This window comes from Podarcis filfolensis, assembly GCF_964270895.1.
Source record: "Podarcis filfolensis genome assembly, chromosome: 1".
In the NCBI taxonomy this organism is placed as follows: domain Eukaryota; kingdom Metazoa; phylum Chordata; class Lepidosauria; order Squamata; family Lacertidae; genus Podarcis; species Podarcis filfolensis.
Genome location: NC_139604.1, coordinates 53463113 through 53486108, shown reverse-complemented (window position 1 = coordinate 53486108; position 22996 = coordinate 53463113). Strand labels below are relative to the sequence as shown.

General features: G+C 45.9%; 1 protein-coding gene and 1 long non-coding RNA gene across 3 annotated transcripts; one reads left to right on the top strand and one right to left on the bottom strand.

The window, feature by feature from the left end:
- Positions 1–9176: 9176 nt before the first annotated feature.
- UNC93B1 (unc-93 homolog B1, TLR signaling regulator) lies at positions 9177–21673 on the top strand. 2 transcript variants are annotated; one of them, XR_014542706.1, is made up of 13 exons: positions 9178–9260; positions 9772–9872; positions 10901–11042; positions 13511–13664; positions 14073–14234; positions 15061–15190; positions 15412–15505; positions 16048–16172; positions 17320–17502; positions 17597–17870; positions 19150–19268; positions 19542–20948; positions 20983–21673. XR_014542706.1 is itself a non-coding variant. In XM_083591699.1 (12 exons), exons 1-12 carry the CDS (start codon positions 9251–9253, stop codon positions 19860–19862), a joined length of 1815 nt encoding a protein of 604 aa, XP_083447825.1. In that variant the 5' UTR covers positions 9177–9250; the 3' UTR covers positions 19863–21673. The 2 variants fall into 2 exon arrangements, 1 of the variants encoding a protein (XP_083447825.1); XM_083591699.1 differs by having other exon boundaries at positions 9177–9260; positions 19542–21673.
- Positions 18893–20002, bottom strand: LOC310751963. Its single transcript, XR_014542730.1, has 2 exons — positions 19881–20002; positions 18893–19363 (listed from the first exon to the last, which is right to left on the bottom strand). It is a non-coding gene; the product is annotated as an uncharacterized lncRNA (long non-coding RNA).
- Positions 21674–22996: the final 1323 nt, after the last annotated feature.

Below are 22996 nucleotides of genomic sequence, written 5' to 3'. Positions count from 1 at the left end.
ACAACAATTCGTACCTTTTTGCTTGTTTTAGACAAGCGTCATTCAAACGCTGCCATAGATATTGTACCACTGTTGCTATTCTGTAGATATCTCTTATACATATCCCATTTTTGAATAAATGATTGCCTAGTATTACCTCTTAGTCTGTTAGTCAATTGTACCATTTCCACATATTCCAGGAATTTGCACTTGCCAATACAAGATGTATTTTTTTTATTCATTCAATTTCTATAATAGCCTTCATCCAAGGATTGTAGGGTGGTTTACAATATATAAACACAAAAATACACAACATAGTAACAAACAAAATAACAACACTCACCCAGCCCAGTTTCAAAGGTCATAAATTGTTCAATTATCCAAAGGCCTGGATGAAGAACAATGTTTTTGCAGGGCTCCTAAAGATATGTAACAAGGGCGTCAGGTGAGCCTCCCTGGGGAGAGCATTCCACAAACAGGGAGCCACCACAGAAAAGGCCTGTTATTGTGTTGCCACCCTCTGAACCTCTCATGGAGGAGGCACTGAAAGAAGGGCCTTAGATGATGATCACAGGGGCTGGGCTGGTTCATATGGGGAGAAGTGGCCCTTTAGTTATTGCAGTTGTGGGCCATTCAGGGCTTTATAGGTCAAAACCAGCACTTTGAATTGGGGCCATAAACTAATTGGCAGCCAGTGCAGTCGGGCCAGATCTGCTGGGCTTGATGTATTTCAGGATCAGGATGTAATCTGGCTCAGTCAGAGATCTGCTGGATCATAACTATACTCATCCTGGCAGTTCTAGGATTGTGTTCTTATTACTACAGTTATATACCATTTAATACAGTTTCTAAGCAGTTTACAAAATAACAATTACATAAGAAACAATGAAACTGAGAAAATACAATGCAATAACCCTTCCCCTCTAAATAGCAGCACATTTTGAAACACTATTAAAGTCAGGACTTAATTTCCTCTTCAGCCTCCTACTTGCCAAGGTGGTACATCCTCATTTAAAGCCCATGGCTGAGGCTTTGGTCGAAGAAAATAATATTAACTATATTGTAGATGCAAATCCTTTCCAAACTTATTTTTGTTATGCCTGAAAATTATCACAAGGCTTGATAATGAGCTCCAACAAAACCTCTTTGTTCCAAAGGAAGCTTTGACACAAATCTCTGATAAATGACACCCACCATTGCTGATTTATCCATTTAATAAATAAAATTGCAGGCTACATTCTTTAAGAAACTTCAATGGAACAATAAACACTTTGCAATACTTCAGAGTACGATTGTTGTTGTTGTTGTTGTTTAGTCGTTTAGTCGTGTCTGACTCTTCATGACCCAATGGACCAGAGCACGCCAGGCACTCCTGTCTTCTCAGAGTACAATATACATGCTCAAACAAACACAGTAGAGGTAGATGAAGATCAAAAGAAGGCTACGTAATCTGTCCCAAGGTAAAGGTAAAGGACCCCTGGATGGTTAAGTCAAGTCAAAGGTGACTATGAGGTTGCAGCACTCATCTCGCTTTCAGGCCAAAGGAGCCAGCATTTGTCCACAGACAGCTTTCCGAGTCATGTGGCCAGCATGACTAAACCGCTTCTGGTTCAATGGGATGCCGTGACTGAAGTCAGAGTGCATGGAAATGCCGTTTACCTTCCCGCTGGAGCGGTACCTATTTATCTATTTGCACTGGTGTGCTTTCAAACTGCTAGGTTGGCAGAAGCTGGGACAGAGCAACAGGAGCTCACCACCATCATGTGGATTCAAAATGCCGACCTTCTGACTGGAAAGCCGCAGAGGCTGAGTGGTTTAGACCATAGTGCCAGCCGCATCCCTATAGAGCTTGTTGGCGAACCTGCTAGTCACAGGAGCTATGACAAAGCACTAAGCACACCAGCGTTCTCTCTTTTCAGGGAACTGTGTGAGTGAGAAATTCAGTTCAGTTCGCATTTAAAAGTGAGCCTCTCCAATTTGCACTATCATAAATAATACTGGAACTGAAATACGGCCATTTTACAAAATTCACAATGCTTCTAATTTTGCAGTGCAGTTCTCCAACACCGTATCTTTCCATGTATAAGACTAGTTTTTTTTACCAAAAAAATAGGTTTAAAATTGGGGCTCATCTCATACACAGGTAGTGCTGAGGGGTGCTTTTTTAATTTAGAGTTCCCAAAAATGTCTTATACATGGGGGCATCTTATACACGGAAAAATATGGTGTGTCTGTATAAATGCATATATGTGTGTGTATGTATATGTGTGTGTGTATTTGCAAGGGTAAAAGGTGAATAAAACACATATAATAGTAGCAGACAAAAATGCATTCTATATGAGGAAATTGCTTTGCAAAATATGTGTGTATAGGGCAAAGGTGCATACAAAAATGTTGCATACAAAAATACTAAGAGAAACTCACACTGATGAATTTTCATTAGAGCTTAAAAAAAAATGTGAACCCATCATGGAGTACTGACTGGTTAAAAAGAGAAAATTCATATTGAAAAGTGCTGTTTAAACGGTATTTGTTTTCAAAAGACACCTGGAAGGTGGGAAGGATGGTTCCTTCTGAACCTCCACTGGTAGGGAGTTCCACAGGGCAAGGGATTGCCACATTAAAGGGGACAATGGATCTGTCCTCTGCTGCAGGAATGGGGAACCCTTTCCAGGCCAAGGGCTTCACGCCCTTTGGGCAGCTGTCGAGGGACCACATGCCAGGGGTGGGCAGAGACAAAAGGGGGCGGAACAATGCATCCCAATGATATAGTAGGCTAGTTTCTACACACACACACCTCTCCTCCATTCAGGGAAGCAAGAGGCATGGTTAGAGTTCACGGACAAATTGCAGCCAGGCAAAAACATTCAAGGAAGACTGTTGGGGGGTCCAAGGAGAGAGGTGTGGCTAAGGAGGGGGCATTACCTGGGGATAATCCCAAGGGGGAGAGACTTGGAGGGTTACATTTGACCCCCAGGCCTGAGGTTTCCTACCCTGAGTCTACTAAATGTCAGCGAGCAAATATTTCCAATCCTACAACTTTATTTGTCAGTGAATGCCATGCATATTGTTTTGAGTTTATGGGGGAGGAAGTAGGATGTGTGAAAGATCCTTCTCACCCTTGAACCCAGTGTTTAAATATAAACCATTAATGGAAAAGGGGACAAAAAGGACTGTGTGAGAAGACAAATGACTGGGGGCCCCTCCCTCAACTCTGAGATACTTAGAAGGACATAGCCTGAGTTTAGAGTTGAAAGTGGCAGTAATAAGACCTGGAGGTAAAGCAGCAAACTGGTGAGTCAGTCAGAACAACTTTTGAGAGCAATGTTTGATTTTGTTTGAATCCGTGGGAGAAACAAGATCCTTTTGGAGAGTGAATGCTGTGAACCCCTGCATCACAGAAGGCTCAGGTTGCAGATATGCATGAATAAACCATATATCCTAAAGACACCACAGTCTCCACTGTCCTTCATTCCAAGAGGAAATACAAACTGAACCCTGGCTAAGCACGTGAAACATCTTTAATTTCGCACTGCTCAGAGATTAGGGATGCACACAACAAGGTGCATATTTTGCACATTACCTTAGAACCCACATCTCTCTGGAGCAGGTCTTAACACCTTAATTGCTAAAGCATAATCATAAAGCTTAGCCATATGTTTACGCTGTGCCCGTGTTTAAGTGATGACGAACGACAAAGGATCCTATAAACTGCCCCTTTAAGGCAGGTACAGTAAATTCACAAACAGCAGCACAGAAGAAATGAACCAAGAACACCCACCGGTAGTGACCTGGCAATCCTCACATTCACGCAGTTTGTTTTTTGACGTGGAAGTCAAAAGTGCAGACTTTGCAGCAGGCGGCCCTCCCTCTGCTATATTGCCAATGTGGTTTTTAATGCCAAGACAATTGTTCATCCTTTTTGCAAAGTACTTAGGAAAGCTTCGGGGTGTAGGGACATAGGCGTATTTATGGAAGCAAAAATGTTTTGATCATCAGATTTTTTTTCTTTAATCTGCTCTATTCTCCAGGGTTCAATATAAGATAATCCTCTGAAGAGCCTTCAGACAAGTTCTGAGGCAATCAGAAGCGAAACTCTCCTGAAAGCACAAAATGTTCTTCCTACTCTACAGCTGCCTTTAAGCCCTAAATGTAGCCTGTAAAGGTTCAGAAATATAGATTGGACACTTACTATGGAGCAGAGCCTGTAATTGTTTCCACATTTTCAGGGAGCCCTGAGTGAGACCGCATCTTGTCACTGTGGTCTTTGCTGATCCGCTTGCATCTTCCTCTGGGCCCAGTCCAAATCCCCTGCCAGAGGAAAGGGGCAAGGGGCATAGAGGTTATTACTCCTTCCCCACACTGCTTACCTGCTCAGATAGACCAGGTGAACTAGGCAACAGCATGGAGGAGAAGCTGCAGACCAGGAGGCTCCCAGGATTGACAGTGGGGTCTCTACTGGGATACAGGTTTTGGCAGGTGCCTCAGGTAAACCCTTATGCTAGATTTAGGTGGAGGGGGAGATATACAGTGATATCTCAGGTTACAGACGCTTCAGGTTACAGACTTTGCTAACCCAGAAATAGTACCTCGGGTTAAGAACTTTGCTTCAGGATGAGAACAGAAATCGTGTGGCGGCGGCGCAGCAGCAGCGGGAGGCCCCATTAGCTAAAGTGGTACCTCAGTTTCAGGTTAAGAGCAGACCTCCAGAAAGAATTGAGTTCTTAACCCAAGGTACCACTGTACTGCGCTAGAAGCTAGGACTCATCACATGTCCTTTCTAAGAGCATGCATAAACAAGGCTAAAATTTATGTGGCACACCTACTCCCTCTAGTGGCTGATTTACATATGAATTTCTGTAGTACTATACTAGGTCTCCTCAACGGTTGCACTAATCCTGCTAACTGCTACAACTGCTCGAGTTGCTACCTTTTGCACATTGTGCCTGTGGAATCTCAAGCATGCTGTTACCAAAGCTAGGGGTGGAGGAAGCACAACAGTTGTGAAATGCTAAGTTCATTTTAATTATTTTAATTTAGGAGAAGCAAATTATATTAGCCTATAGCCTGATCAATGGTTTCCGGTAATATGTTTGGGTGATTATTTTCCTGTGTCTTGTTGCACCAGTATATAATAGAGTTGCTCCACTTGTCAATTAATGAATTGTCAGCCTATCTCCCTTATCTTACATTGATGCACTAGTTTTAAACAGGAAATTAAGCCTAAAGAAGCCTACTTCTAAACAAATTTGCAAAATTAGGATTCCTTTTAAAGGAAGGATTAAATTTTAAGTTTTGCACTGGGGGAGCCACTTCCATGTGTCCTGCTCTATACTGTTCTGGTTACATATGAAAGCAGAGACTCATAGTTCCATAAGTTTAACTAGGCACTTAATGAAGACCTGGGCAGGTGAGCTGGCAAAATCCCAGCTGAATTGGAATAAAACAGAGGTACTGTGAATAGGCAGTTCCTTCATCAAGGAATTGGAGAAACAGCCCATTTTGGATGGGGTAGCATTCCCTGGATGGAGCAGATTTGCAGCTTGGAGGTACTCCTTTATCCACAATTGTCACTGGAGGCTCAGTGCCTATTTCCAGCTATGTCCTGGACTGGGATAGCCTGCTGTCAATAACTCAAGTTCTGGTGATCTATTGGTTGGAATTTTGCAATATGCTTGTCTATGTGGGACTGCCCTTGAAAATGGTTAGAGGCTTCAGCTAGGGCAGAATGCAGGTGCCAGGTTATTAACAGGGGTACAACACTTTTTCTCACAGCTTTGCATTGGCTGCTGAGGATTCGTGATGGTTTACAAACCTTGGGTCCTAAATACCTGCAGAGTACCTCCTCCAAAAACCAGCCAATTTGATCTCAAGATCAGCAGGCAAGATGGAAACTCTGCTCATGGTCCCATCAGGATTTGAGGTGAGAGGATGCATAGAAGGTTCTTCTCCATGGTTTCCCCTTGGAGCAGAGGTTTTCAACCTATTTCAGTCCCTGACTCCCTTGACCAGCTACATTCTTTCTGCGGCACCCCTGTGGGGCTCAGGAACCCAGTTATGTCATCCTGTTTGCTGCAGAGCCAGGAGCCCCTCACCCCTTTTCAAACACCTTCCCTTGTGGAGTGTTCTCTCAGCCTCCTCTCCCGTCTCCTTGGGAGTTATAGGGGCAGCCACTGCTGCCCCCCCGTCTCTGAGCTGCCCCCTCCTGCCCCCAATAGAGGTGCCTCCTCACACTGCCCCACAGGGGCCTGGGAAGCACCCCCTGGCCAGCCCCAGAGGCACCATTTGCCAGAGGAGCTTGTAGCCAGGACTGCTGCAACAAACAGCTGCGCAAGCCTTTGGGAGGCAGAGATGCAAGGAGGAAAGAAAAGAGGGACAGAGGCCAGTGTTGCCCATGGCAACCTCATTCAGGGCACCATGGTATGTCTGTCTGTTGGGTTTCAGACACCAACCATAATAGTGCTTATTTGTCCAAGGTTTCACAAGTTGATAGATAAGAGGTGTGCTCCTCATCTGCAATATGTACAGTATATGAAATGCTGTTTTAAATGATCTGCAACTTGTTTATGTTTGTGTGCTTAGCACTATTCTATTGTATTTTGTTCATATGTTTGGTGTACATCACCCTGGTATCTTTCAGAGGAAGTGCAACTTACAAATAAAAAAAAAATGTGTTGAAATAAAATGTGCACAAAGGCCTTTTATCACATTGCCTACAAAGTATACAGAACTGAAAACGAAAGTTTGAGAATGACTGTGCTTAAAAGCAGAAGTTAAAAGGGAACTTGGGGAGTGTGCAGCACACACAGGAGAAATGGAACTTGGAGAAAATGAAACCTATATGAGCCATTTCCACCTACTCACCCTTGCAGGTGGCTGAAGAGTCCGCAAAAAGCTGAGCTCCACATGTGCAGAAGTGTCATTATTCACTGTTGTGAACTCACTCAGGATCCCTGTGAGATACATTCATCAGATAGCCGTTCTCTTTCCCTTGTTAAAAAAAATCACATTTCATTCATATTATCCTGGGATTTATGATAGCTGAATGTAGGGCAGACGGAATGGAGAAGAAACTTTAGTTGAATCCTTTGTGTCGAAGAAGAATCCTCTCTCTGTACTGTCTTTACTGGGTGGGGAACACACAGTGGGCTAGACGCTTAGGTCCCCCAACCCCCACTGGCCACTTTTGACAGGTGGGCAGGGATGCCCATTTATCAACCACCTGACATCCCCATGATGTTTCCCTTTGCCTGTGTGACTTGAAATCAAACCACTCTAGCAAAGGCACAGGGTTTTGCAAGCACTTATCACCTGATTGTTGACAGGGCTTTGCCAATACCAACAATCAGATGATCAGTGGTGCCTGGACACCTCCCTTTTCAGCATGGAGCCATGTCTTTATATCATATATGATGTCTGATGTAGGTCAGGTGGGTGTGGCTTGACTGAAATGGCTCAGGGGCCAAGTAGGGAGGCCTGCTGCTAGACCTTACTGGACCCACTCACCCCACAACTGAAATAATAATACTGCAGCATCTTAAAGAATGCCTCACATCTCTGCAGGTCTTTTTCTCTACCTCCTCTTCTTCGTCTTTTGCTGCTTTCTTTTGAAAACAGAAAGATTGGGGAAGATAATAGACCATGTCATCAGCAGCCATTGCATCAGCACCCCTGTCCCCTTTCAGACCTATTTGCATGCCCAGCAAAGGAAAAGGGGAAGGAAGGGGCCGTGATCAGGTGCACATGGAGCAGAAGGCAGAAGCAAAGGTTTAGGGAAGAAGAGGAAGCTACAGCCTTTCTCTGTGGCAACAATCCTTATGTGTCACAGGCCAAGTGAAGAAGTGAGCATGCCAGATTAGCGGGTGCCTTTGTTTTCTGGCATGGACTCCCATGCTTGAATATGATAGCAAGATACTCTATAGGCAAAACTTTCCTTTGGTATAAAGCAACAGTGGAGAGAATTTAGCCTGTTGGATTTTTACTTGTTAAAGCTACAATAACTCTTCTAGGAACCCCAGTGATGACGTTAAATTAGATTTGCCTGAAGGACAGGAAATGAATTTAGCAGAATACGTCCCGATTACTTGGGCTCCTGCATTACATGTTTACAAGGAATGAGACATTTGGCTTTTTTGGGGGGGGTGAAGGGGGTAGGAATTGAGAGATGAAGGAGAAAACAAAGCTTTATTGCTGAGTCTCACTTTGAGAAAAATGGTTGAGCCTTGCAGCATACATCTCTCTATTAAAGAGAAATCAAATGTTGTGCCTTTCTGATATTGCTGGACTCCAGATCCCATCATCCCTGGCCATTGGCCATACTGGCTGGTGCAGATGGGAGCTGAAAGCTGCCGGCCAGTTAGATGTCCTGCTTTAATATGTGCTCATCTCCACAGTAAACTGTTTGATATAGGTTGGGGTTGGAATTATCCTGCCCTGGGAGCTGTCCACACTGCTTTGCCTACTGCAGAAGAAAGTAGGGATGTTGGACTGTGAGCAGGGACCCTGGAACAGGGGAAGAGAATGGGTTAGAACCCAGCCTTTGAGTCCCCAGGTGTTGTTGGAATACAACTCCCATCATCCCTCGCTAGCAGGACCAGAGGTCAGGGATGATGGAAGTTGTAGTCCCACAACCCTAGGTTGAGAAAGGCTGGGTTACACTGTTCCCGAAGACTAGTGGGGCTGAGTTGCTGCAGTAGTCCAGGTACTGTGATAAAAGAGAGAGAGAGAGACGCACAGCTCTAGGGTGCAGCAACTGACTCCACTGCAACATCTTACTCTCCTCCCATTCTTCCTCCATCCCATGCCTCCTGCGTTGTTATTGTTTTAATTTTATGACCGTTCTAACCATATCTATATCATGTATCTATATATCTATATTCGCAAGGCACATCTAGGCTGCAGAAATGGATGGGAAAGAAGAGTAGGTGCCTTTTTAAAATCGGTTGTTGTAAGTACCTGTATTAAAAGTAGAAGTAGTAGTAGTAATCTGCTCCCCGATTTATCAAGAGTATTTTGGGCGAACTATTTCAATGTTTTAATGCAGCCGTTTAAGTAGAGCAAGCACAGAAACCGCTTTGCACACACGCACACACGCTTACTGTGTATAATATGACATACGTATAGGATCCACCCCCCTAGCTTGCCTTTCTGATACTCCTACCTCTTTAAGAGCTCGCCCCCTCCCTTTCTCCACCCCGCCCACCCCAGTGGAGCCGGAAAAGCGCAGCGAACCCTCCACTTTCTAAGAAGCAGTGACGCCTCTGGAGCTGCCATGGAACCAGGTATACTGTAATTGACCCTTGCGTGGGAGGGGAAGCTGGATCAGGATCCGGGATGGGTGGGGGTGGGGGAAACAACCCGGGAATTTGCGCCGCTTCCCCTTCGTGTGCTTTTAGAAGCGCCCTCTCTTTCCTAGAACCCCGTTTTATCCTAGCACAACTTTCTGACGTTCCTTATCTTAGCATCCTTTCTCCCAAAGTGGAGCGAGCGTAACCGCCACCTGTCCCGGCGCGAAATCGGTGTCAGTGCTGATGAAGGAAAGATTTCGTTATTTATTACTTCCGTTTGTATATTCGTGTATTTCTCTTTGCCCGGTAAGCCGTAAAACGGTGCAAGCAGAAAACCTGACGTGGTCTAGACGTGGGGGGGGGTCTCTTTTTTAAAAAGGGGTGCTGCTGGTGTAACTGCTCCGGGACCCCCGAGTCTGCGGCGGAGTTTGCAGCCCCGGGGGAAGGGAGAGGGAGGCGCGGAGTGCTCAGCTTTCGTTTCCTCCTCGCCGCGTGTTCCCTGCAGGTGGCAATGTGTACGAAGAGGCGCCGGGCCACGGGCCGCCCCCCGACGGCCAGGGGATCGACGTTATAAACGGCCCTATCCTGAATGGCCCAGAGGTTCAGGTAAGAGGCCCCTCCCACTCCCCAGCAAAGTATTCATAAGGGATGGAAATTGTATTTTAGTGCGTTTAAGAATGCAATCAGTTCTGCACAGTGGTTAGAGAGTGTCAGATTAGGACCAGGTTTCACATCCTCAGTGGGTCATGGAGCTCGCTCACTCAGCCTAGCCTACCTCCCAGGGTTGTTGTGAGGATAAGATGAGGATAACAGGGGCTTGCTTTCTTTGATGTGGAAGAGGGAAAGCCCCTCCACATCAACATGCTCAAAAATTTATTTCGGGCATGTATGCTGGCTCTTCAACATGCGTGCAAGAACACGTGCATACCACTTATTCTCAGCAGCCTAATATTAATAGTGGTACCTCAGGTTAGGGACGCGGGTTACGCTGTGGGTGAAACCACAGAGCCTAGGACTTGCCGATCAGAAGGTCAGCGGTTCGAATCCCCGCGATGGTGTGAGCTCCCGCTGCTCAGTCCTGCTCCCAGCAGTTCAAAAGCACATCAAAGTGCAAGTAGATAAATAGGTACTGCTCCAGCGGGAAAGTAAACAGTGTATCCATGTGCTGCTCTGGTTCGCCAGAAGCGGCTTAGTCCTGCTGGCCACATGACCTGGAAGCTGTACATCGGCTCCCTCGGCCAGTAAAGCGAGATGAGCGCTGCAACCCCAGAGTCGGTCACGACTGGACCTAATGGTCAGGGTCCCTTTACCTTTGCCTTCTTGTCCAGGGAGCTCAAGGTGGTGAACATGGTTGCCTGCCTCCTCATTTAATCCCCATAAGAACCCTGCAAGATTGGTGAGGCTCAGAGGCAGAGACTAACTCAAGGTCACCCAGTGAGCTTCATGGCCAAGTGGGGCTTTGAAACCTGGTCTCCCAGCCCTTTGTCTGGCACTCTATCCACTACCTCACAGTGGCCCTTATTTCTTTCTCTCTCTCTCTCTGAGATATGTGGCATGCTGGCTCTCTGCCATGGGGGGGGGGCGAGTTTACCAGGGTGTTTCTCTTAACCCCCATGTGATGCTTCTGTCTTTAGCTGGATGACTTTGTGGGGGCTCACGCCGAGTACGACGAAGAGAAGGAGGAGAGCAAGTACTTCCGCCGCAAGCGCTTTGGTGTGATCAAGAACCTCTTGGCGGCCAGCCTGGGGGGAATGCTGACCTACGGGGTCTTTCTAGGTATGCTACACTTTCATTTTCTTCATCTCCTGCTGCTACCCATAGCCTAGTCTCCATCAGATGTTCATCTACCTGCAAGTCCAGCCGTACCTCTAGGTCAGGTGTGGCTAACTTTTTTCTGGTCATATTGATCCATTGCCAAGATTCTGGGGCAAAGTGTAAAAGTGGGTGTTGTGAAAACTGCAGTTCCCAGGGCTGCCTTCCGAAAAGACTTTCCCACTAGCTATTTGATATTTATTTTTGAAATAATTTGATCCCTGAAATCCCTACCTGATCACCTGATCACTGACGTGGAATGGACTGCTTTGGGAGGTTGTAGACTCTGTTTCATTGGAGGTTTTTAAGCAGAGGTTGGATGGTTATCTGTCATGGATGATTTAGCTGGGATTCCTGCATTGCAGGGGGTTGGTCTAGATGACCGTTGGTAACCCTTCCAACTCTACAATTTTATTATTCTATGATCTTCAAGGGGAGTAACTGTTAGTAATCCCCTATGGTTCAGATACATGGCTTGTATCCATTAGGAACTGTGCATCCAACATTGTGGACCTAATTTTGCAGAGTTGAGATCAGGCAGGATCCCGCCCTTTTGAACTTCCTATGCCGACTGAAGACTTTTTCAAAAATATATTGCATCAGGCATTTTAGCTGAATTCTGGTTTTATCATTTTAACAAGATTTATGTTTGCATTATATTGCGCTTTTTGTACATCACTTAGAAGTCATTGAAATTAAGTGGTATATAAATGGTTGAAATAATGATGTCTCAAGGCAACTTGCAGCTTCCAAATTTAGTGGTATAGTGAGGCATGGAAGGACCAGGCAGCTGGATGGGAAACTCCAGGATCTGTTGGCTAAAGTGGATGATTAGCAGGACTCCACCAGCATAGGGAGGTATAGCCTGCTGAGATGTAGAGCAGATACAGGTTGACAACCATTTGGAATGGACAGATGTTTCTGCATCTCTCAATACTAGAAGCTGGAGCCATCCAATGAAGTTGAATATTGGAAGACAAAAGGAAGTACTTCCTCATACTGTGTATAATTAAACTCTGGAATTTGCTACTGCAAGATGTAGTGATGGCCACCATGTTGGATTGCTTTCAAAGGAGATTAAACACATGAATGGAGGATAAATGTATATGTGGCCAGGACTAGAGGCAGCATGTTTCTGAATAGCGTTTCTGGGAGGGTGAGTAGAGAAGTGTTGTTGTGCTCATGTTCTGCTCATGGCCTTCCCAGAGGCCGCTACAGGAAAGGGGATGCTGGACTAGATGAGCCTTTGGTCTGATACGGATGAGCTCTTTTTGTGTTCTTGCCTGTCTGTTTCTTGTGGTTCAGTTCCCTATCATTGTTTTCAGCGGCTGATCCAGTCCTGTGACAGCTCAGTGCTTTTCCTGTGGTTCTGACCACAGCTATTTTATTCCAGCCCAGGACATGGGTTCCTTACATAGTGCCACAATCGTTACAATTGCAATATTTCTGGTCTCTAAGCCAGGATTGCAACATCTGCTTGGGTGAAACCTTTATTTCCTCTTTCAATTGAAGCTGAAGTTGCAACCCAACAGAAAAGTGTTGGTTTGCTGTGATAAAATTAAATCCGAAGTGGTGACCTGTTGCAAACTTAAATCTCTAGTGATTCGTTGCATGTAGCACACCCGTTACTTCATAAAATGGAGGAAAGTGCTACTTTGTAGTTCATAAAGAACCTTTGGGATTAAAGGTGTTGATTTGCTTGGGTTTTAGGGGCTCAATCTACCAAACAACACTGTTTTGAAACCTCTCTTCACTTCCATGGTCCTTGTACATGGTAATTAATGGAGGCAACACTGTTTAGGAGTATCTTTATGTGGGAGCACTAAAAATATGCTGCCTTCCTCACAAGGGCATTCTGGTGGCAAAGTCCCAGAGGGAGCACTATCTATTTTCATTTTCATTTTGCACATTTGATTCAGATCAAAAGGTTTTGGACCTTACCTTGTTGTGAAGGAGCAGGATGTGCAAGTTGCATCCTACTATTCCTCTGCAGCAGAATAACAGAATGGCATCATCCTGCCAATCTAGAAGGAGCAGATCCAGTGGCAGGGAGGAGAAGCAGCTTATGATGCTTGACATCCTGATGAAACCTGGGCCTCTGCCTCAGCTTCCAAGAGTATATTAAAACGGGTGTCTTTTTAACGATTTCACCCACTTGGTCTTGTTGGATGGTGTGGGTCTCAGTGTGGTGTTGAACTCACTGAGGAAGCAAGCAGAGGGATCCTGGACAAGTCAGCTCTGTTTCTGAACATGACTGTATCTTGCAGCCCTGGTGCAATCTCTGAATATTCCCTGCCACTTGGAGAAAAGAGCCTTCATCAGCCACTGTTAGCTTTTTTCCCCTTGGGTGGGCAGGGAGCTAGTTTAGCAGTGTGGTATCTGTACTGAACAAGGTTGTGCCAACTCTTATGTGCCCCCGTCATCTCCCCTAGGCTTGCTGCAGATGCAGCTCATCCTGCACTATGACGAGACGTACCGAGAGGTGAAATACAGCAACCTGGAACTACAAAACATTGACAGCAAGATGCTGATGGGCATCAATGTCACACCTATTGTTGCCCTGTTCTACACTCCGATGCTCATCAGGTATTCCTCTGCTCTGACTTCTTGATCACCCCCTCTGAATACTTTTCATGCTATTCATACTTTTTTTGTTGGGGGGTGGAGCTGTGCCTGGAATACAAATTTTGGGTGCGCCCATGCTAGGGGTTTTCTCGTAGACTTCTCACACTTTACCCTGCCAAAAGTGAGTGAAAAAATGACAAGAGATGGGGGGAATGCACCTTCTGAAGCATGGAAGGTTATGTAGCTTATAGTGGGAGAACAATCAGTGGGCAGTGCTAAAAACCCTCAGTGTGGACGCACCATTCTTTTGGAAGGGGTGAAAAAAACTGAATCCTGTGTCCTGAGGTAGCTAGAACACAAGTAATCTCACAACTGTTAAAACATTTCGCCCTGCCCAGAACACAGACCTATTTTTTTCTGTCTTTCCAGATTCTTTGGCACCAAATGGATGCTGTTCTTGGCCGTGGGTGTCTACACACTCTTTGTCTCCACCAACTACTGGGAACGCTACTATACCTTGGTACCATCAGCCGTGGCCATCGGGGCTGCCATTATACCTCTCTGGGCCTCCATGGGCAATTATGTCACCCGGTGAGCCTGTTGCAGAAGGGAAAGACACTAGATTGAAAGACCTCCCCGAGTGTCTTTGCATGGTCCTTACCATACATAAGTACCATACTGGTCACTTAGCGACTCTCTTTAACAAAATTGTGAATTCCCGACCAGTGTTGGCATTGAGATGTTCCATTGTCAGTGTGGTAAATGGGTTTTGGGTGTTCTGGTTGCACCAACCTGCAGAAGCATTTATTGGCAGCTTCTATGGGAGGAGGAATGTTAGAGCAGGTATAAGGAGCATGTGGCCCTCCAGATGTCCTTAGACTCTTGCTCCCATCATCCACAGCCAACATAGGGGTGGTGGGAGCATCTCACAGCATAAATAAACATACAGTCGTACCTCAGAAGTTGAACGCCTTGCGAGACAAATGTTTTGGCTCCCCAGTGCTGCAAACCCGGAAGTGATTGTTCCAGTTTGCGAATGTTCTTTGGAACCCGAATGTCCATTGTGGTTTCTGCAGCTTCCGATTTGCTGCATCCAGTTGGAAGCCGTGCCTTGATTCCCAAACGTTTTGAAAGTCGAACGGATTTCCGGAACATATTCCATTTGACTTCTGAAGTACGACTGTACTGACCTTCATTTTTGACTTATGCTTTTATTGTATGGTTTTCATTTAGTCGTGCTTTGATGCATTTTTGTGATGTAGCAGTGTATACATTTTTTAAAAAATAAATGAATAAAACACATAAATCTGGAGTGCCACAGGCACTCTACCCTGTCCCAGAGTGTGTCCTGGAGAGAGCAGGTGGGCAGCTGGTTGCACTCACCTGGTCATCTGATATGTTTGACTTGCCTCAACAGGATGGCACAGAAGTACTATGAATATGCGAACTACAAGTTGGAACATGTCCAGGAGCAGCAAAGGGCACCACGTGGGGCCTACAACTCCTACATTGTTGGCTTCCAGACTGTCTTTTATGCCATCTTCTATGTGAGAGCTCTATTAAAAGGGGTTTTTTTTCATGCACCTTTGGGGTGGAGTGGGATGGGTATGTATTCCCCATTGTCTCTCCATGTCTGTTGGGAAATGGCAGCCATCGGTGATGTAGTTCAGTGAGGGGACACCCTGTCACTCTCTGCACATGTTGGGTTTCTATCTCTCTCCTGCCCACAGTTGGTTTATCTTGCATTCTCTCTCGCCCTGTTTTCCAGCTGAGCTTTGTCTGTGCCCAGTTTCCCATGTTTTTCTTCATAAAGGGGCACCTCTCTGATTTGAACCACACTCTCTTCAGCGTACAGCACTGCGGTGAGTATCCTGGCTGAGGGGCTGTAGCTCAGTGGGTAGAGCATCTGTCTTGCATGCAGAAGAGGCGTTTTGCTGGCTGACTTGCTGTAAGGTAGCCATTTACCTCCACCCCCACCCCCCATTCCTTGAGCAAATGGAGCTTAATGTAAGTTGCCTCTCTGAGATCTTGGGGGTGGGGCAGATTGAAGGAGGAATTTGTTGTAAAGTTACCTGTCTATGTATTGGGAGGAGGTTGGGTTACCAAACAAAATCACCTGTGCAGTTAACGAAAAAAATGATTGGGGAAAATAGGGGGATGGAGGGATTTGGAGAAATTTCTTCGGGAGTGTCTTGGAGCAAGTGAGTCAGTGAATGGTCTAGGCCTTCCCAACTGCTGGCTCCAGCCTTATCCATTGGCATGCAACTTCCTACTGTCCATACATGGCCACCTCTGGGCAATAAGTGTTCCCACCCCTGCCCTTTATACCCATGATCCTAATCTTTTGGGACCCTTTCCCAACTAGGCCTGTGGTCTCTGAAAGTGATGTGTTTTTTCCTTGCAGGGACCAAGAGCCATGGGATTCTCACAGGGTTCAACACCACAGTTCTGCAGAAGCTGCCACGCAGCAATGAGCTCATCACGGTGGAGAGTGTGCTCATGGGAGTGGCCTTCCTCTCCATGCTCCTGGTATGAAGCTAGGGACAAAAAAGCACAAGGGCAAAGGCATGGATTAACTCACCATGCTTGTGGTCATCATGAAATCAGTAGTAAAACCAATACATTCTGCAACCCAGATTCCTCTGCCCCTAAAATGTGTAACACAGTTGGCAGGTAAATCACATACAAAGCAAATGTTTTCATTGTGCACATGATAGTGCAATCCTCTTGAACCCCCTACGTACATACGAAGAGCCTGCTGGATCAGGCCAGTGGCCCATCTAGTCCAGCATCCTGTTCTCACATAGGCTACCCAGATGCTTATGGAAAGCCTGCAAGCAGGACATGGACATAACAGCACGGTCCCCTCCTGCTGTTTCTAGCACCTGGTATTCAGAAGGATATTGTCTCTTGACAGTAAAGGTTGTGTGGCTGCATTCTAGGCAAGTTGAGGGATACGTCCCAGCTGGAAACATAACTATGGATCAGTGCATTGACCTGTATATCTGCAGCAGCCACACACTAGGATTGCCTCTGTCTTTACCTAGCTGGGTATGGGTGCTCCACCTGTATGGGCTGGAGCATAGGGTAAGAGTTGTTGCTGCTGCTGCTGTTGCCACATGGATTGTGGACCCAGGTAAGAGCTTTCAAGTGGTACTACTCAAAGATACAGCCATATCAAAACTGTCCCTTAACATAGGTGGAGGTTAAATGAGATGAATGAACAAAATCTCTGGTCTATGTAAATGTGATCCATTTCTTTATTTTACCGTGCAAGGGGCAGAATTAATATGGATACTGGGTTGCCATTGAAAAGAGCAGCCCCATGACGAGTTCTCTTTGCCCCATCTGTAATACTTAGACACACTTCTGATGTCATCTTGTTTCATATTTCTCTGCCTCACATCATTGGCTGCCGCCAATGTGTATGTTTGGCAGGGGAGATGATGGGACAATGCAGGAAATTATGCTTAAACATTCCCAGCAGAGATGGGGAATCTGTGGCCCTCCTTATAATTTGTGGACTGTAGCTTCCATCATCCCTGACCATTGGCCATGCTGGCTGGGGCTGAGTTCTGCCCCCATTCCTCCTTTCAACAAGGAGAGTACAGGGAGAGCCCTGGTCATTTTTGCCCAGCTTCTGATATCTCAGTGCCACACCTTTCTGTTTCCACAGGTGTTGCTTCTGTGTGGCTCAGCCTATCGCCCCACAGAGGAGATAGATTTGCGCAGCATTGGCTGGGGCAACATCTTCCAGCTGCCTTTCAAGCACATGCGGGACTACCGCCTGCGCCACCTCATTGTTTTCTTCATCTACAGTGGATTTGAGGTGGTCTTCTTCTGCACTGGCTTCACCCTGGTAATGCGAAGTCCTCCCAGGTTTGGAGACAGGAAGGGCTGGGCACCCAAGTACCTCCGTGCTAACCAAAAGGTCCTTCCTCTCCACTTCCCAGAACTATGGTGTCTGCTCCATCGGCCTGGAGCGCATGGCGTACATCCTCACTGCTTATGGACTCTCCTCTGCTGTCTGCTCCACCCTGGGTCTCTCTATGCTGTGTCTGCCTCGCCAAGTTCCCCTGCTTGCCGGAGCATCGGTCCATGCCATCCTCTTGATCGGCCTCTTCTGCTGGGCACCTCAGGCCCGTAGCTTAGGCGAAGAAGCCCTGCTCTACCTGGTAGCTGCACTCTGGGGTCTTGGCAGTGCCCTCAACAAGACAGGCCTCAGCTGTGAGTAAAACAATACCCCTTTGGTGTCAGAGCCTTATACCAAGTCAGATCATTAGTCTGTCTAGCTCACTATTGTCTATGGCAGTGTTTCCCAAACTTGGGTCACCAGCTGCTTTTTTAAAAAACTGCAATTCCCACCATCCCTGACCACTGGTCCTGCTAGCTAGGGATGATGGGAGTTGTAGTCCAAAAATAGCTGGAGACCCAAGTTTGGGAAACCCTGGTCTACCGTGACTGGCAGCAACTCCCAAGACTTTCAGCCACAGTTCTCTCCCATCCTACCTGGAGATGCTTGGGATTGAACCTGGGACCTTCTGGATGCGAAGCAGAGGCTGCAAACAGTGCCTGCACTTGGTGTAGTAGCTGTTGTACCTTCCATAGACTAGGACAGGAACAGCCAATGCTGTGTCCTGCTTTTGGACTCTTAACTCCCATCATCCCCAGCTAGCATGGTCAATTGCTAGGGATGATAGTTGGGAGTCCAACAACATCTGGAGGACATCACCTTGGCTTCCTCTTGACTAGGAGGTACAGCAAGCTAAGCTGGACAATACCATGGTAACAACAACTCTCTGAAATGGTGTGATAGATGCTGGTTACCTGGAAGAGGCTCAATTCTAACTGCTTGAATGGCAGGTAGTGTCTTCCGTGAACTTCAGTCTCCCTTGACGGCGTCATTGATCACTAGTAAAGCAAAATAATGGGCTTGTTCACACATGGCACTCAACACAGATGCAAGTGGTTTCTCCATCTGTACAAGTGTCTATGTGAAACATTGTATGCTTGTTTATCTATTGTGTACACAGCTGAACAATACATGTCCACAACTGTGTGAGTGTACAGCTCCTTTGTTTACATGCATTATAGACTGGTCATGTGTGAGCACCCCTAGTAACTGCCCCCAAGATATTTTTCCATGGTTTGTTACACATTTTGGAGGGGAGCATTTTATAAGATGCATTATTTTCCAAACCTTTTATACTAGTCTATACTGAGAACAGCGGAAATAATGCATCGGTGTCTTGTAGCACCTTAGAAGGCTTCACACATTTATTATGGCATAAGATTTCTTGGATTACAGTCTACTTCTTCAGAATCATGAAGGGTTATCAGGTCCGTGTGTGCGCGCGCATGCACGCACGCATGCATACATACACACACACACACACACACACAAACATATGGGTGAAGGATGATTGTGAAGAATAAGATAGGCAATGAAAGCTAATAGTCTCTGAATCTATTTGCTGTATCCCTGTCCCCCGCCCTTTCCCTACAGCACTCCTGGGGATACTTTATGAAGACAAGGAGCGTCAGGACTTCGTCTTCACCATATATCACTGGTGGCAAGCCATAGCCATCTTCGTTGTTTATCTCTGGTCTGGACTGCCCATGAAGGTGAGTGGGAAGTCTGGCATTGCATGAATTCTTTGACCTCTCTGGCTCTTGGTGGCGTATGAAGATGACTTTGAAAGGAGGAAAGTTCCTCTGGCCTGGCGATAATAAGAGAATAAATCTAAAGCCAGTAATATTGTGAAGGAACTTGAAGGAATGAGCAGAAAGGGTTAATGGAATGGCGCCTAGGAGCCTAGGCGACAGTTCTCCTTTGCCTAGGTCATATTTGCAAGAACTGACCTTTGTGTTAACTGATGGAGTCTCTCTTCCTTCTAGGCCAAGTTATCCATCGTGCTCGCTACTCTGGTAGCTGCAGTAATATCTTACCTGTGGATGGAGCGTAAAGTAGCCCAGATGATCCCTCATCGCCTCCCCAAAATTCCCAAGCCCCGTCACAAGGTGCGGGGCTACCGCTACATGGACGATGACAACTCTGACGAGACTGGCTCTGAGAAGGAAGAGGATAAGGAGAGCGACTCCTCTGAGGAAGAGGCAGAAGGGGAGGAACCCAGTGGCCTCCGTGATCGACCTCGCCGAAGGAACAGATGTTCCTATGAGCAGGCCTTGGGAGGGGAAGGGGGAGAGAATGTGGGTTAGTGCCTGCCCTTTTCTCACCTGTCTGGGTTGGGACATGACTCTCAGGTGCCTTTGGCATCAGCCTCTCTCCATCGCTTGAATCCTCTTTCTGCCATGTTTCAACTTTGTTGGGACCACAGGCTGTGTTTGTGCCATTTCCTTACCTCGCTCCTGACACTTCAGCTACAGTTGGAAGAGAATGAAGTTTCAAAGGCACACTTCCTGACAAAAGTTCTTCACGCCTCCCCTGCCTAATATGTGGCAGGATTCGTAATCTCCAACTTCAGACTGTGGGTGGTACAATATATCCAGGCATCTCCGCGTGGAAATGTTTAGGTGGATTGTGAGAAATAAGTACAAGGTACGAAATGTCAACGCTTTAGATGCGTAAGCCCCTGGAGGTTGGGAGAAGGGGGATTATGTCAAACTTTTCTTAGTCTTTAGAAACAAATGGCAGTAAAGTCTTGGTACATTTTAAAAAGTTCTTTTACTGTGTAGGTTGGCTCCTGAAGGAGTTTCTGTGACCTATCACAGTTGGCCCTATTGCTGGTGGGTATTCTCTCTCTCTCTCTGATAATATGCAAGTTTATCCACTAAAGACCTTGCAACAAAATTGATCCTGCTCATTTGACACCCAGTGCTCACATGATAAACCAATAAAGAACCTTGTCTTCAACTGTTGATAACTTGTACTCAGCATAAAAGTTGACTGGCGGCAGCTGTGTGTCAGCTGTCTTACTCAGCAGGAACATCCAACTGCACAGTTCCTGAGCACTATGCAGTGATTGCTCTTTGGTTGTAAGCCAGGGCCCAATTCTGCCCATGAGGTCAATTTTCCCCAAACTACACTCACCTGCCCCACACCTGATGTCAGCTGCAGGGCAGGTAAAGATGCAACATGATTGGCTGTATGACTTGGGTTCTCCATAAGGAACTTATACAGTCACTCGCTGCAGAGGGCAGCTTTTCCAGCTCTGTGTGCAGTGCTTGGGAAGTGCTGAGTGCAGGACATGGGAAGCACTTTGCACATCACTGACTGGCTGCCAGGTGCCTGAGAAGTGATGTGCAAGGAGGCTTTGACAGGTGTCAGTCATCTGGAGATTTCAGGTTGCCTTGTGGGTTTGACAACCCTAGTAAGGAGAGAATCTTGGTTAGCTTCCTCAAGCTTAGACTTTGAATCCTGAACTGGGGGGCAGAGGGGAGCTTGGCAGGGCATTGTAGGCACCATGGCATCTGCAGGGACCATGTTGGCAAAGCCGGATGAAGGCAACACTGAGCTAGGTAGTCCAGTGGCCTGAAGGGATGCAAGACAATGTCCTGCCTTCTTGGTGCAAGGACCCAAGTTTAATCCTCGGCATAACACTGGCAGCTGAAAGGAAATCAGGCAATACTGTACATATTTGGGGCAGGGAAGAAGTAGGGGCACTGTGGAAAGAACATCCTCCCCAAGGCAATCTCTTGAGTTGGGTATGTGTGCAGAGGTGAGGTTCAAATGCAAATCTTCATTGCTCATCGTGCCTCAGACAGTGAGCCACTGGGAGCACCAGGAATATTCTTGATTGTAAAGGATCCCCTCCCCCACTTTCTCTGATCCTTAAGATCGGACCCTATTTTTATATGCTCCAGTTCCCTCAAAACCTGTTTTTATCATTTTTAATATGCCTTTATACTACTGTTTTACTGGTTTTGTATTTTTGTTTATTTGTTTTTTGTTTAGTTGTTTATAGTGTTTCTACATTGTATAATTCAACACTGTATATATTTTTAAATGGTGGAACTGTTTCTAAATGATTTTAAATAAAATACATTAATAAAGGTTCACTTGAAGCAAACGCCTTAAGAGATGCAGCAAATATATTTCAATGAAAAGAGAACTTTTCCAAACCTAGGGATCCTTATAAAATTATTTGGGATTGAGGAATTCTCATTGAAAGGCACATCTATGTTTTACATCTGTGTAGGTGTGACAGGCATGGGAATCCCGAGAGACCAAAAAGTTGGCAACTCAAGTAGACAGGAAGGAGCCAACCCTCATTTCTGTGTCTCCAGCTGGTCCTACCCCAGCTTTCCTTCAGCCGCATTCTCTTGGAGTTCTTCCCTCTGCTCCCCTATTAACTGCCCCTTGTCCTTTTGTGACATCAGAGGCAGTCCATAGATAACAGCATCAGCACAGCCTCCCTGAGCCTGAAAATTCTGGGGACACCTCAGCAGTAATTTTTTTCAACTATTAGAAATATTTACAGCCCACCCTTCATGTTTGCTGATATGGGTGAGGCAGGTCTCATAATAAACTCAGGTATTTGATCTTCTATTATCTGTCTTTGAATAAAAAGATAGAAGAGACACTACAGGTTGAGGTATATAGAACAATATTTACCTGCTAACTTCCACAGGTTTCATCTGTTCATGAATATCCACCAGTTTCCTTTCACGTGCATACACTCACATGACCATATTTGAAACCTTACACACACACACACACACACACACACACACACACAGGCATAAGCTAACCAACATCCATTAATAATTCCAGCAGACACATTCACTCATATTTCACTCTGCATTCATTCACGTTCATGCCCTGCCTTTAATCCACAAACATCCACCAGCTTCAGTTGACCAGCTTCTGAAGGTGAATTTCAACCAACTTACATTCCCAAATATCAGCCTCCTTCAGCCTTCTGACACCCATGGGTTTCCGAATGTGAACTCCACCAGCTTACATCCACCAATATCTGCCTTATCACTCCATAGCATCCCACAGCCAGATGATCACATTTGTCCATCTGCCAATTCACATCCTCCATGTGGAAAAAGACCAGGCAATGCTGAATGTCACATCTGTTGCTTTCTGCGTTCTGTTGGGAAAGAGTAAAAGGCCCACATTTATATTCACTAGGTTGCCATGTTCTTTTGTGATGTCACATATAGTCTGTAGCCAATGGCAACAGCTGAGGATGCTGCATCATAATCTCAGGCCTCACAATTATAAAGGCAGCTCAGCAGCAATTTATCTATGTGCTTGTTTATTATTTAAAATATTTATAGACCAGCCTTCACTTGTACTGATACCATGTGGGAACAAACCTTAAAATTGTTGTAGGGGATCTTTTTCAGCACAGAGGCCACATCTCCCTGAAGGGTGTTGCATG